This window comes from Ruditapes philippinarum, unplaced genomic scaffold (assembly GCF_026571515.1).
Source record: "Ruditapes philippinarum isolate M1 unplaced genomic scaffold, ASM2657151v2 ctg1603_1_1_1_1, whole genome shotgun sequence".
Lineage (NCBI taxonomy): Eukaryota > Metazoa > Mollusca > Bivalvia > Venerida > Veneridae > Ruditapes > Ruditapes philippinarum.
The window spans coordinates 1-15,338 of NW_026862382.1; the positions used below are offsets into that span (position 1 = coordinate 1).

At 32.5% G+C, this 15,338-nt stretch overlaps 1 protein-coding gene across 3 annotated transcripts; it reads left to right on the forward strand.

Moving 5' to 3' along the window:
• Positions 1-3,841: 3,841 nt before the first annotated feature.
• On the forward strand, positions 3,842-11,935 carry LOC132718938 (uncharacterized). 3 transcript variants are annotated; one of them, XM_060702646.1, is made up of 6 exons: positions 3,842-3,917; positions 6,525-6,616; positions 6,872-6,942; positions 8,585-8,658; positions 10,399-10,490; positions 11,352-11,935. In XM_060702646.1, the coding sequence occupies exons 2-6, from the start codon at positions 6,561-6,563 to the stop codon at positions 11,506-11,508; spliced, it is 450 nt and encodes a 149-aa protein (XP_060558629.1). In that variant the 5' UTR covers positions 3,842-3,917; positions 6,525-6,560; the 3' UTR covers positions 11,509-11,935. The 3 variants fall into 3 exon arrangements, with proteins under 3 accessions (XP_060558629.1, XP_060558628.1, XP_060558630.1); XM_060702645.1 differs by having other exon boundaries at positions 3,857-3,954; XM_060702647.1 differs by having other exon boundaries at positions 3,873-3,934.
• Positions 11,936-15,338: the final 3,403 nt, after the last annotated feature.

Below are 15,338 nucleotides of genomic sequence, written 5' to 3' on the forward strand. Positions count from 1 at the left end.
ATCGATTTAATTGGGTAAACATTAAGTTTGGGCTGGTTGTGCCATTCCACAAGTACCATTGGTTCACCACTTACATTGGTGCGAATGTCAATGATAATTACAACTTGCCATTATGTATGACAAAATCAGTTTAGAGTGGATTGTCAACCATTTGCACCACTGGAGATCAATGTAATCAACAGTATACTGGTCGGAGAGATAACTCCGACGCATAGATAACCCCGACACTTGATAAATATAATTTTTATAACTTTGTTTTTCAACAAAAAAGCATATGGTCACCTAGCAGTATAGGAACAGGACAGAATGTGATGATTTTTTATAAGTTGGTAAACTTTTTAATATTTTTCAATTAACCAAAACTTTTCGTTGGCAAAAACTGCTTCAAAACGTTCTTTTTACCAAATTACAATGAGGTAGTTAGAAATGTATTGACCACAGGCCACTTACTTGAGAAATATTTTTGAAAACTTGTTTTTACATCAATAAAAAATAGTTAAAACATATAAGATGTAAAAATAAATTAATGATGCTGATTTTCCTGTCATTTTTTACTTAAAAATTTAAGTGTCGACTTTATCTACTGTTGAGGGGTAAAAAGACCATGTTTTGTATACCCCATTCAGGACCTTAAATAAGTACCAATTCTCATTTTCATACATAATTTTTGTGGAGTAATGTGAAGTCTTTGAACTGAACCTTATTTAGGTGGTTTAATATTTAAAATATATAGGAAGATAATTAAGATATTACAAAAAGTATGTGATTTAGTGTCGGAGTTATCTCTCCAACCAGTACAGTAAAGTTAAGTACAAGTAGAAAATGACATTTATTGATGCGGTGGTTGAACTGTGTTCTGGTGAATTCAATGTGGCTTACTGTCGTGATCCGGAGTGAAAACTACCAACACCACCACACCACCACCACCACCGACATTTATTGAAATGAATTCTATTCAAGTGTTTTACCTTTCGTTTAAAGTGTCATTTTTCGGGATTAACTTATTTAGTACTGCGTAGGTGGGGTGAAAATCCCGGGATCCGGGATCCGGGACGCCCGGGATCCGGGATCGTATTAGATATATAGGGAAAACTCATGTTGATTATTGTCGTTATGAGAGGCGATTAAATGTTAACTATTTATTTCTTTAATTGTATGTAATGAACAGTAAATGAATTTAACTTAAGATTTAAATATATTTCGAGTTATTTATTAACAAATTTAAAATGCGGAAATCACAATACTTGTAATTATAGTATAATTGGAAAAATCAAAGTTTTTGTTAATACAATATTTGGCTTAATTTTATGTTCATGTATTTAAATATTATTTTTAGAAAAGATCAGAAGATATACTTTAACATAATTGATAACAAAAAAAACTTTTGACGTGTATGACAGGTGGTCAATTCCCGGGATCTCTGTACTGTTTAATAGATTCCGGCTTTTCTGAAAGCAAGATGGTAATGGTCAATTTCCCGGGATATATATATCTTACACGATCCCGGCTTTTCTTAATGCGATTATCCGGGATCTCTTATATCATGGAGTTGAATAGATTGGAGAAGCAACTTGTGACGTCACACAGTTAAATTCAGCATAGATGTATCAATAACTGTGCTTATATCTAATAAGGAAAATCAACTATTTTTCGTGACCATTATGGTTGAGTATTTATACATTATTGTAAATACAAGTTCGACATAATTGGCATGCTTATTTTACATAAAAGGCGTGTAAAATACTATATAAAAATGCTGATTTATCTGCAAATTAACAAATGTCTTGTTGTTTTTCTAATGATATATACTATACCAGAAGGCTTTCACGTTGAAGAAAAAAAGAAAAGAATACAATTGTAAAACATAAGGTATATATTACAGATGTTTAACAAGTAATCAAGTTCCATGGATCGTATAAAAATAACATGTTTCACTTATAAACAGATATGAATATCTAAAATGAATATTTTAAAAAGAAAAACAAATGATTTGTCATTTTTTAATATAAAATGAAAAAGAACTGTAGCGGACCTCATTTTCCTTAAAAAATATGTCCAGTACAGGACCCAAAACGTATCGTCCCTGGTGTTAATTAACATTGGTGTATTAAAGGTGTTTAGTGACACTTCCGACTATGGCCAATAGACCGAATGATAATTTACTCTTTATCTGTACGTCTAATACGATCCCGGTTTTTCTAAAAAACTATATTCTTGAACTGGTCAATACCCGGGATCCCTATGTGTTTTAATACGATCCCGGCTTATCTGAAAAAGATCTTCTTTGACTGGTCAATTCCCGAGATCCCTATATGTTTAATACGATCCCGGCTTATCTGAAAAATATATTCTTGGACTGGTCAATTCCCGGGATCCCTATATGTTTTAATACGATCCCGATCTTTCTGGCTGCGGTTCGTATAACATTGAAAATAGTAATTCACGTTACATAACTTGATGAAAATTTATATGTGCAAGATCATGGTAAATGAAAAATATAATGATGAAGCAATTAAAAAATTCAACACCTTAATTCGAATTTAATAGCTATTGCATTAAAGATTAATTATACTTAAAATTTATATTTTATAATACTGATAATTTCTCTTTCTGAATGTAAATTAAACATATTTTAGTGCACACATGTAAGATATTTTATCTTTACACACGATATCAGTAAAAACAGTTTTTTTAAAGGCAATTTTAAAAGAAAGACCAAATAACTTGACACTGTAAAATGCTTTTGCCAATAAAAACAAGTTTGAGTCTTGCAACATCAAAATATTGTGTCACAAATCGAATTAATTGAGAAAAGATAAAAAGGCATTATCATAAAATTATTCTTCACGCCAGTTTAATGCACTGCATATTTTATGAAAGGTACAATGAATTATATTGTGATATTTTCAACTTAATATTTTTTTTTTATATTTTTCATATTCTGCTTATTAGATAATGTAAAGAAAATATTTTTCTTCATTTAACGAAGTTATAAACAAGGTGACAAACGTACACAGAAATTTCGTTAATAATTGAAAAATACTAATTTCTGTAACAACTGTGTTTATTAATACCAGTTGGAAGATCAAATCAGTGAGACATGGCCAATGTCATAAAGCCCCTAGGATGATCATTTAGCTAAAGTCGGGTCATAATTAAATAACTGGCACGAGTGACGTTATCTGATGTAATGTTATGCACCCTGTTGATTTATGATATCACGGCCCTGTGTCGCTTAATTGTAATTACAACATATGCACTCTAATGATTGACCCAGCGTCGCTTACAGATACAAATCTTTGTATTAATGAACTAATTTCTGTGACAGTAAAGATTATATTAATTTACATATTACTCTTAATCACATTTTCAAAATCTCTTTGAGTCAATTATACGTATATAATATATATTTAGAAATTAATTACGAAGCACAGATTAACCACGTGCATTTTTAATTAAAATTGTGAAACTGTATGTACTAGGCAACGTTATTTTACTTGTATAATACTTTTACGTTTTACTATTACCACGGTACATGTTCTTCCTTGTTAATTTATATATCTAAGACGGTCAATTCCAGGTACTAACGTTTTCATTATCAAACATATGAAATAACTAACCAAGAAACATGTATACAGTACCGAAAATCATTCAAATACAAAAATATATTATAGCCATCAACAATAAAAATCACAAGCATATCTTTGACGAAATGCATGAGATAATCGATAATTTATCGTCGACACCGAGAACTGGTGGTCAATTCCCGGGATTACTATATGTTTAATACGATCCCGGATCCCGGCTTTTATGTAGGCGATCCCGGGATTTTCCCCCCACCTACTGCGTAGCCTAGTATGACAAACACTACAACAACAACAACAATGAGCAATTATTTTTGATTACAAATGATAGAAGTATGTTCATGATGTTTGTGTGTTGCGAGTTTTTATTGTAATTAAATATTTTTTCTCACTTCTTACATCCTTTATGTATTAACACATCGTAGTTAATGATCATACGCAATTTTTGTCTATTTTAAGATGATTTTCATAAATTTCCCACCATGTCATGATCTTCATCATCACCTGACAAAACATATTTCAGTGATTTCACCCATATTTATTTCATTATATTGGGAAAAATGTTATTTTAAGTCACAGTGATTTTTGGGGCTTATTTTGTAGCCGTTATTGGGTCATATTCCCAATTGAAAATAGCATATTATTTTCCCAATCCACAGGTAAACATTCCCAATTGAAAGTTTCAAAATAAAAATTTTGAATAAAAAATTATAAAATCTTTGAAAATATGGGCTTCTTCACTATAATAGTTCTTATATCTTTGAAAATGCCATCCTAGACAGTGATTGATTGCATTCATTTAATCAATGCAGTGATTAATCTAGATGTGCATCTTGCATAAAATACGCTTAAAAATCGAAAAAGACGCACAGTTTCAAAATATGTGCGTTCAATTTGACGCATGCAAATCTGGTAGTTTATAATCCAAAATATCACGGTTAGTGATTTCTATGTACCGTTTGATTACTTTAATTTCATCAGTTGAATAATTTATCAATTTCTTCAGTTGAATAATTAAATAATATTATATCTGATGATTACAGGTGCAAGACTCATCCCCCATTTGCTTAAAACGTGAAATCCCAAGCAATTGTTGCTTGTGATCGGTAACCGCCCATTATCAGCATTAGCCAATCAGAGCGTCCCTTTTCCATGAGAGTGAATCGCCTACAATGGTGAAATATTAAACAAAGTTGAGGCAGAGATCTGCCTGTGCCATTGGCGCTAAAAAATGAGAATGGCACAAGAAAATCCTCAGCAAAAGGCCAAGGGCACATCTAAAATCTGTGCCAGACTTATATCGTATGTTATTTAGTCATCCAGACAAAACTAGTACTAACAGCAACAGGTTACCCATTCCCCTGTAATTACGCATATTCTTGAGTTTATCCTTTTCCCTATAGCATTTTTCCAAGTTATCTACTTACCTAATCCCTTTCCCATTTAATCCAATAAAGCAAACAAAAAATAATAAATCTACTTAATATTTAAAATAATTATCGGTTACTGAAAAAAAGTGTTACTATTTTAAGAAATGCCGTAAGTTACGGTATAATCTGACAGGTGTGCAAATTGATTTCCCTTAAGGTCACTCAAGTTCATACAAGCTTTGGCGGATGGAGTGTAAAAAAAAGATGTCTATTTCATCATCAGAATATTTGACAGGGTGATTAACCAATCAGGGAAACATTGTGCATGACTTTTTCATGCTCAAAAGGTCTGTCTGTGTATGCATTCTACACAGAGGCATACAAGGAGCAATAAAAGTCGTCAGTATACAGTGTGACAGGGACATTTTGTGCAAATTACGAACAATTAAAATGGATAATGCACAGTATTAGACATAAGTAGTAAGAAAATAAATTATGCAAATTAGATTTTTGAGCAGCCAGTAAAAAATGTTTTTGCGTGCAATTAATATTAGTACATGTACCAAAAATAAATTTTTAATACTCTAATTTAATTACTTAATCCCTTGTTATAAAAACATGCAAATCATGTCAAGGATCTGCTATTAAAAAAAAAAATTCTCCTAAGACGCATTGATTTTGCTACAGGACTCAAACAAGACTTTTCAAACATGTGCGTCATCCGACGCATTGTAAGGAATTTCTAGATTAATCACTGTCACTGCAAAATTTCAGTCATGCATTTTTTTCCCCAATTTTTAACAAAACATCGCTAAAATTCCCAATTGCATGGGTATGGGTCATATTCCCAAAATCCTGCAAAAAAATCTCTGTAAAATATCAATTTCTGATCAGTGAAAAAATCTAGATCTACTTGAAAATGTCTGTTAAATCTTTTGTAAAGAAGTTATTTTCTTTTTAAGTATCATGGTTATAAACAGACAATATATGCATACATGTGAATACAATATATGATGGTGATAAACAGACTAATAATATCTGTCATATGTTGCGGTTCGGACCGGAATATCCGTCCCGAGGGGACCCGCCCATTGGGCGGTAACGAGGCTTGCCGAGTTACCGCCCATGGGCGGGTTCCCGAGGGACGGATATTCCGATCCGAACCGCAAACATATGAAAGATATTTTTTCTTGCATATTCTGCCATATATTATTTCATATTTAAAATGGTTTACCTCAATATGATATATGTTCATGGAAATTAAAGTCATTTCATCCATAACTATTTTCTTACATTAGCGTATGAACTTACAACTTAAATAACAACGGCGAAATGACGTCATCCTAAGACATATTTCCCTTCTAAAACGACGTCATTTTAACGCGGTTCATTCATAAATGGCGCTAAAATGACGTTGTTGTTTGGCACGCGACTCATCTGGCACCCCCCATGCCAGATGAAATTTCCGGCATGGGTAAAACTCACGGAAACGCCAGTCTGCTATGCAAGAAAATATATGTCTGTTGAATAAAACATAATGATAGTAATAAAAGGACAATTATATTTTCAGGTGATATATCATGTTTTCACATATTGAATATAAAAGATGATTGAGTTTTGTACCAGAAGACGGATGGTACTGGCCATTCTTGTACTATTTAGGTGCGTATTTTTAATGTAAATAGTACTGTATGCTTCAAACAGTGATGTTTTTTTCCCCTCCCTTTAATGAAAGGGTCTGGGTAAGTCTAGTTAGCCATCTTTTAGTCTTGAAATTGGGAAAATTTCATTCTCAACTGACTTGGCAACAGCTATATTAGGAATTTACTTTAGCTACTTTAACTTTTTGATAAAATATTGTTGATGTATATAATGTATATTTTCTGACAAAGTATGTTTTCTTACTTTTGTTTTCAGTTTAACAGTGGTAACTTTGATTGTTGAAGGTAGATGGTCAAACAATCATAAAATAGCTGAAGTAAATGCAGGTATAAATAGATAGATATAATTACATGTACTGTTCAGAAATAGGTTTCCACTTAAAATATTGATTTATACTTTCATGACAATATGTTTAGCTGAAGAAAACTAACATGTAAGTTTATGAGCAGAAAATATTTTAGTCAAACTTTCATTTCCTTACAAGCCTATTATGTGATTCACTTCTGTAAAGTTCATAACTACCAGTTAAAATTGAACTACATGTGTAACTTGTTATTAATTTATTAAAAGCATTTTTGTGTCGCCTCTACGGAGAAGTGGCGACATATAGGGATCACTTCTCCATCGTCTGTCCGGCCGTCTGTCTGTCCGTCACAAAACTTGTCCGGACTACTCCTCATAAACTACTGGTCAATTTCATCCAAACTTTACAGGAATGATCAGTACCAAGTCTAGTTGTGCATATTGTCAGCATTTTCCGGTTCAATGATTTTTGTCAGAGTTATGGCCCTTTAATAATTTTTATTTTTAAAGTTTGTCTGGACTACTTCTCTTATACCACTAATGCAATTTCAATGAAACTTTACAGGATTGATCTGTAGCTCAAGCCCTTGCGCATATTGAACGGGTTTTCCGGTTGAATGTTTTTTGGCCGAGTTATGGCCCTTTGATAAAAAGGTGTTTTTTTCTGTGTGTTGCCAGATACACAAAAGCTTGTCCGGACTACTCCTCAAAAACTACTGGTGCATTTTCTCCAAACTTTACAGGAATGATCAGTACCAAGTCTAGTTGTGCATATTGTCAGTATTTTCCGGTTCAATGATTTTTGTCAGAGTTATGGCCCTTTAATAATTTTTATTTTTAAAAGTTTGTCCGGACTACTTCTCTTATACCACTAATGCAATTTCAATGAAACTTTACAGGATTGATCTGTAGCTCAAGTCCTTGCGCATATTGCAAGGGTTTTCCGGTTGAATGATTTTTGGCCGAGTAATGGCCCTTTGATAAAAAGGTGTTTTTTTTCTGTGTGTTGCCAGATACACAAAAGCTTGTCCGGACTACTCCTCATAAACTACTGGTGCAATTTTATCCAAACTTTACAGGAATGATCAGTACCAAGTCTAGTTGTGCACTGTCCGTCTGTCTGTCTGTCACAAAACTTGTCCCAACATAAAATTGGCCATCATGAGGCGACACATGTGATTACTGATCGCTCTTGTATAATACTGCATGTTTGTAATGTCGTTTTTCATTGGATAATCCAGACATTTATATAGTTTTATGTACATGTACACGGCTGCTTTCAATATGTGAAAAAAACATCTGTCTTTTTCTGTAAAAAAAGGAAGTTTCTTGTATTAAATATTTGTTTCAAAGATTCCTGACAGGTTATATGGCAGTATATAAATGGTTGTATGCAATATAACTCTCACCTAGCAGCCAGAGTAACATCTGCAAACAACCAATTAAATAGGATCATATAACCTGTCAAGAATCTTTATAACTAATAAATCGTAATAATTTATCAGAACCTGGCTTTTATCGTCAGTTGAGACCTTGGACTTGACAGGCATTTTTACAAGGTGCCAGTGCAGAATTAACTACTACCTTTAATTGTTCTCTGTACTCGACAAATGTCCTCTTGTTTGCACTTGCACTGACGGAGTAAGTTTTCTCATTTATTTTCAGAAAATGAATCAAGCTGTGGATCAGAGCCTGTGAAAGTAATAGAGTCATGTCAACAATGCTCAACCCTTGAAATAGTCAGTATAATCTTAATATACATGTTATAAGAATAAGAATAGTTTATTAAACCAAGCAAGGTACAATTCAGGGGTTCCGTTAATGGAAGTTTGGGAATACTCCTTGATTTTGGCTTGTGACTTCCAAAATCTAATACTTTTCCTTCTTTACCTATATAATGTGACTTCCAATAGCAGAGATTTTGCAGTCTCTGACTTCCAAATTTTGAAACTTAATGGAAGCCCTTTACAATGACGTGATGATTCATTGAAATGAAACATAATGGCAAGTTTCAAGTAATTCACACAACAAATTAAGATGTTAATGTAAATAATTACGGCAAAATGTAACTTATTTTGATATTCACCTGTTCACTCACTATGTACCCTTGGATGGGCATAATATCACTTTAATTGGTATTGGTGAAAACACAAATAAACAAACAAACAAAAACAACACCTACAAAAACACACACACCCACAAAAAACCCACTGAAAAGACTCATAATAAGCAATTGATAATAAAGTCCAACAAATACATTAATATGAAGACGTTTAAAAATACTTTGTTTGAACAGATATTCTTTCATTATACAGTGAATAGATATTAAACAGAAATGCGTCAAAACTGGTAACAACATCATGATATTAATTGTAATTTAATCTTTTAATCTATTATGTCTTATTTTGATTTTGAGACTGTCATCAGTTTGTATCTTGTTCGATTTCAATATCAATATTTTAGACTTTGGTAGGTAACAGTACTAGTTAGGGTTCACTCTGCCATTAGACATTGTTGCCATTTGTTAACTAAATTTTTTACTAATTTGGGAAAAGAAATTATAATTTGGCTACAGAATGTCTTGTCCGATTTTCTATTTAGATAAAAGTTTATTATGAACACAAATTTGACTAGACTAAATATTTTTCTAAATCGGGAACAGAAATTATAATTTGGCTACAGAATTTCTTGTCCAATTTTCTATTTAGACAAAAAAAATTTATGAACACAAATTTGACTAAAAGAAATTTTCAACCAGGGTAAACTCTGCTGGTATGTATAGAGTTTGATTGCAGAGGTTGTGCAAAAGGTCATATTCAGTAAAAATGAAAATTGACCTTATTGCACTCTCTTTTTTCTTCATGTCAAAATATGTGTCATGATCATTTAATTTGTTGCTCCATAATGCTACAATAGTTAACTGTTTATTGTTTGATGTTGCTCTAGTCCTATAACATATGATGTTTCCGTAAGTACTACGTGGAGTGTATGTAGTACTAACGGAAACGTCTTATGTTATTGGACTAGGTGTAGCTCTAGTTTATATTAAGAAAATGAAATGCAATTATGAACATGTGCAAGCTAGTATTTCAAGAAATTCATTACTTGAAAGATTGCCTGTGAAATAGTCTAACATATTTAATTTTTGATGCTGTAAACTCAATACATTAAACATGTGCTGCATGTGAATGAAAATTTCAAACATTACCACAAATTACCATTGGTAAAACTATTTTTGACAATATAGAACTTTAAAAAAAAATAAAGACTTGATATTTTTTCCTCCAATGAACATGAACTTGGTTTATGCAAGGTCTTTATGTTTTTTAAAGTATATTAATGGTAAATCTCACAAGCCATGAATTTAACAATATCTAAATAAAATGGTCAATGCTCCCTTTGAAAGTGTACATGATTGTGATTTAAAAACATGTAACAAGTAAAATGTACAGGAAAGTAACATCACTCCATAATTTCAGAATGCAGGACAAGTTTACTGTTTAAAGACCGGTTACCGGGAACAGATACAATGTGGAAAGGGTAAACATAAAGAAAATGTTTTCAAGAGAAGGTGAATATACTTGTTAACATTATTATTAACATTCAAAACTTGATTTATTTTGCGTGATTTAGTAATCTGATATCAGTTTCAATAATCTGTATTTCTTTTTCTCCAAATTCAAATGAAGTCATTCCAGACTGTAGAATAATTTACATGCTGTAAATTAGTTTAATAAAGTTTGAACACTTTTAAACCAAACAACTTAGTGATCAAGAACTTTGTCTGTATTAAAGTTGTATTGGAAGTAGAGGAGTTTTCAATTTGAATTAATTACTATTTCCATAAAAGAGACACTATTGGGTTTTTTGTAAATAGGTAAATTATAAAGTGGATAAAAATTGATTGAACAATGCAACAATGTTTTGTTTAAATTGGGATCACAAATAAGTGTATTATATGATTCTGAAAATTAAAATTTATGGCAATATTTAGATGAATTATAGCAGTGGCTGAGTATATAAGTTGTAGATTATTTATAACTGGTACTACCACTGTTCATTGAAATTCTGCCATGGATATTGAATTCTGTATTGTTAAAAAACTATCCCAACTAAATTGTGGGAAAAAAATGATGTTTCTATCAAAAATCCAGATGCCTATCTATGCTTGAAATAATGCATTGAGGGGATTTTTTTGGTCTTCCTCTATCTTTAAAACATGGAATGTCCTCATTTCACCTTTACTGTGTCAGCATGTCTTAGATTTTAAATCAGGCAAAGAATTACACAAAAACTTAGTTATCCTTTGCAGATTTTCCATTGTAAATACTTCATAATATTAAAATCTTTGTAAGAGTTTTAAATTTTATTTTTTACAGTGTTTTGGCCTCAGTGTAGCTCCTTTAATGTGTAAAGTTTTGATACATTTCAGTTGTAAAGTAGATCCATGGGTTGAGGAGAGGAAATTCTGGATCCTTGAACTGATAACATGTATTGTTGGAATAGGTACTTATGGTATAGTCCGCCACAGACAGGGTATTCTTGATCAACAGTTAATGGAGAAGGTGAACAGACAAATTGCTGCATGATGTGTTCATGGAAACATTGATATTTGTACGGCATCATTTTTGTGCTGGTGTATGCAGTGTACATTCTTAAGGATGGATGTGTCATAAAGTGTGAAGTGAATTTGAATGTATTCTTAACTTTGTGATATGTATTTAGGGAAGATTATTTGAAAGAATTGCTCCATTTACATTGTATCAAAGCAACTTTTCCTAGGGTACGTTTTTAATTTGTTGAAACAAAATATCCCTGTGAATGTCATCTCAGATTCAGGGCTGGTAAAATGGTATTCAGTGTTTTAATGAAATAAGAGTAAGGTTTTAAAGTGGCATTGCTCCAGATGAATAAAAAAATTAAATTCAGAAATGTAATGTGATATTAAGAATTTTTATTCACACTCTATATAATGTCTAACATTTTATGTTTAAAAATTTGACTGAAATTACTTTTTTAGCTCGACTATTCGATAAGAATAAGTAGAGCTATTGCAGTCACCCGAGCGTCGGTGTCGGCGTAACCACTTATGTTAAAGTTTTTGTAATAGTTAAAATATTTTCAAAGTCCATAGACATATGGCTTTGAAACTTTGCACACTTGTTCACCATCATGACCCCAACCTGTAGACAGGAGGAGGTAACTCTATCAAGCATTTTGACAGAATTATGCCCCTTTTTCGACTTAGAATTTACGTTAAAGTTTTTGTAATAGCTCAAATATTTTCAAAGTCCATTGACATATGGCTTTGAAACTTTACACACTTGTTCACCATCATGACCCCAACCTGTAGACAGGAGGAGGTAACTCTATCAAGCATTTTGACAGAATTATGCCCCTTTTTCGACTTAGAATTTACGTTAAAGTTTTTGTAATAGTTCAAATATTTTCAAAGTCCATTGACATATGGCTTTGAAACTTTACACACTTGTTCACCATCATGACCCAAACCTGTAAACAGGAGGAGGTAACTCTATCAAGCATTTTGACAGAATTATGCCCCTTTTTCGACTTAGAATTTACGTTAAAGTTTTTGTAATAGTTCAAATATTTTCAAAGTCCATTGACATATGGCTTTGAAACTTTGCACACTTGTTCACCATCATGACCCCAACCTGTAGACAGGAGGAGGTAACTCTATCAAGCATTTTGACAGAAATTATGCCCCTTTTTCGACTTAGAATTTACGTTAAAGTTTTTGTAATAGTTCAAATATTTTCAAAGTCCATTGACATATGGCTTTGAAACTTTCCACACTTGTTCACCATCATGACCCCAACCTGTAAACAGGAGGAGGTAACTCTATCAAGCATTTTGACAGAATTTTGCCCCTTTTTCGACTTAGAATTTACGTTAAAGTTTTTGTAATAGTTCAAATATTTTCAAAGTCCATTGACATATGGCTTTGAAACTTTGCACACTTGTTCACCATCATGACCCCAACCTGTAAACAGGAGGAGGTAACTCTATCAAGCATTTTGACAGAATTATGCCCCTTTTTCGACTTAGAATTTACGTTAAAGTTTTTGTAATAGTTCAAATATTTTCAAAGTCCATTGACATATGGCTTTGAAACTTTGCACACTTGTTCACCATCATGACCCCAACCTGGAAACAGGAGGAGGTAACTCTATCAAGCATTTTGACAGAATTATGCCCCTTTTTCGACTTAGAATTTACGTTAAAGTTTTTGTAATAGTTCAAATATTTTCAAAGTCCATTGACATATGGCTTTGAAACTTTGCACACTTGTTCACCATCATGACCCCAACCTGTAAACAGGAGGAGGTAACTCTATCAAGCATTTTTTTTACTATCAAGCACTAAGAATAGTCGAGCGTTGCTGTCCTACCGACAGCTCTTGTTTGTCTTTACATTCCTATCAATTTACAAAAAAGAATTTAGGGCAAACTGTGCAGTACTTTGATTCAAGGCTTTTCAAAATTACAATTAGTCAGATTTCACATATTTTTACATCTTTATCTACATCATTTTATGTTCTTAAAAATCTTTGGACAAGCAAGCTTTACAAAAAAATGTGAAATTAATGTTGATTGACACATTATTTTTGTTGTTTGCATATAATTTAAGCTGTATTATCTAATGCATTAATACATTTATGTATTAAGATATGACCTTGCTTCTATATGACCTTGACCTAAAAGGTCAAAATTTTGGAAATTCACCATAATTTTATGATTTATTAACAAAATGGGGATCATGGTATTTTTGTTTTGAGAAGATAGTTATCTTCTTAAATTTTCAGTGTATCATTAAGTGCATGTATGTCAATAAATGTTTAAACATTATGAATGTATTTTAAGATGATATTTTTGCTATGTTTTAAGTAAATATTGGAGGATGTGTATTTATACAAATATTCATAAATATTTATGATGATCATGTTATGTTTAATGCCAAATAAAAAGAAATACATAGTTACTGAGTTTTTTCCCTTTTTCTTTATTTTATTATGATTTTGTCTGGACAGGAGGTTGTATTTCTCATGGAAAGCATATAATAAATAAAGATTTTATTGCCCGTGTTTACAAGCTATTGTGGAAACAATAAATATACTAAACAAAATACCAAATTATTGTTCAAGGTTGAGTATATTATCATTCTCTTTAAGTGTCCAAATTATGTGTCAAATTTAATCAGCTATCATGTAATGTAGTATTCAGGACGGAACATCATCAAGGATGCTAAGCTGAGCTTTTTAGGCTGGTTTGGTAGACATGACTAGACTAGTCACTTCAGAGACAGCTATGAGATACAAGGGAAATGGGAACCAGTCCCTAGCTCTTATTGAAAAGATCCCTTGGGTTTTTTACATGCCTAGTGTATAGCACTGATACATGCGAGGATTACCTGGATTTCTTACCAGTACACCTCTGGTTAGGTGGGAAACACTGAAAGTGACTCTGAAAAAATCCCAAGGGTGTTAACCAGGATCGAACCTGGGACCTTGTGAGTGACAGCCAGTGGTCTAACCAACTGAGCTTTCGCGCCACCTCATAGAAAACAATTGAGGTGCAGTTTACTTTTTATATACAGGTGCTTTGTTTAAATCTTTACGTTGCTATTTTTTTTAATGAGAGACAAATATCTGGAATTTAATCTCTTATATTGGAAATCGGGGGCAAAATATCAGGATTTTTTTAATCCCACAGAGGTATCACATGTATGGACATATCTATGTGTTAGCAATGATACTAACTGCTGTTAGATTGACACTTGGTATACATTGCAGTTTAAATACAAATGCTACTGTGAATTGCAGGTAAGTCATCAACAAAAATGTTTATTTACTCACAGTGTGAGAATTGTGCAGCCCTACTGGGTCTGAAACCTTGGACCTAATGGAATGTTGTTCCGTGGCTCTACTGTCTGAGCTATTTGGCCACTCACACATTTTTTTCCCTAATTTCAGTTAATAGTTCTTTACTGTGTCATATGTCACAGGGTGAAAAAAAAACATGCAGCCTGACTTGGGTTTGAACATGGGACCCTTCGGATACCATTTCACGGCTCTTCTGACTGAGCAGTAATGCAGTTCATACATCTTTTCTACAAATTTGAACCATGACTTCCCCTACTGTATTGAAATTCATCTTCGAATTTCATATGGTTTCACAAAACACATCTAAGTGACTCTGTAGATGTAAACTGTCATGATCCCACGTTGAGCTTTCAGGCCTGACTTACACATCTTCCCAAATTAGTTAATAGTTCTATACTGTGCCAAAGTTCATAGGATGAGAAAAATGTGAAGCCTTACCCGACTCTCAAAATATCATTTACACAGCTCTACTATATGACCACTTACACACTTGCTCCTTTAATTACTGTTAGTGTG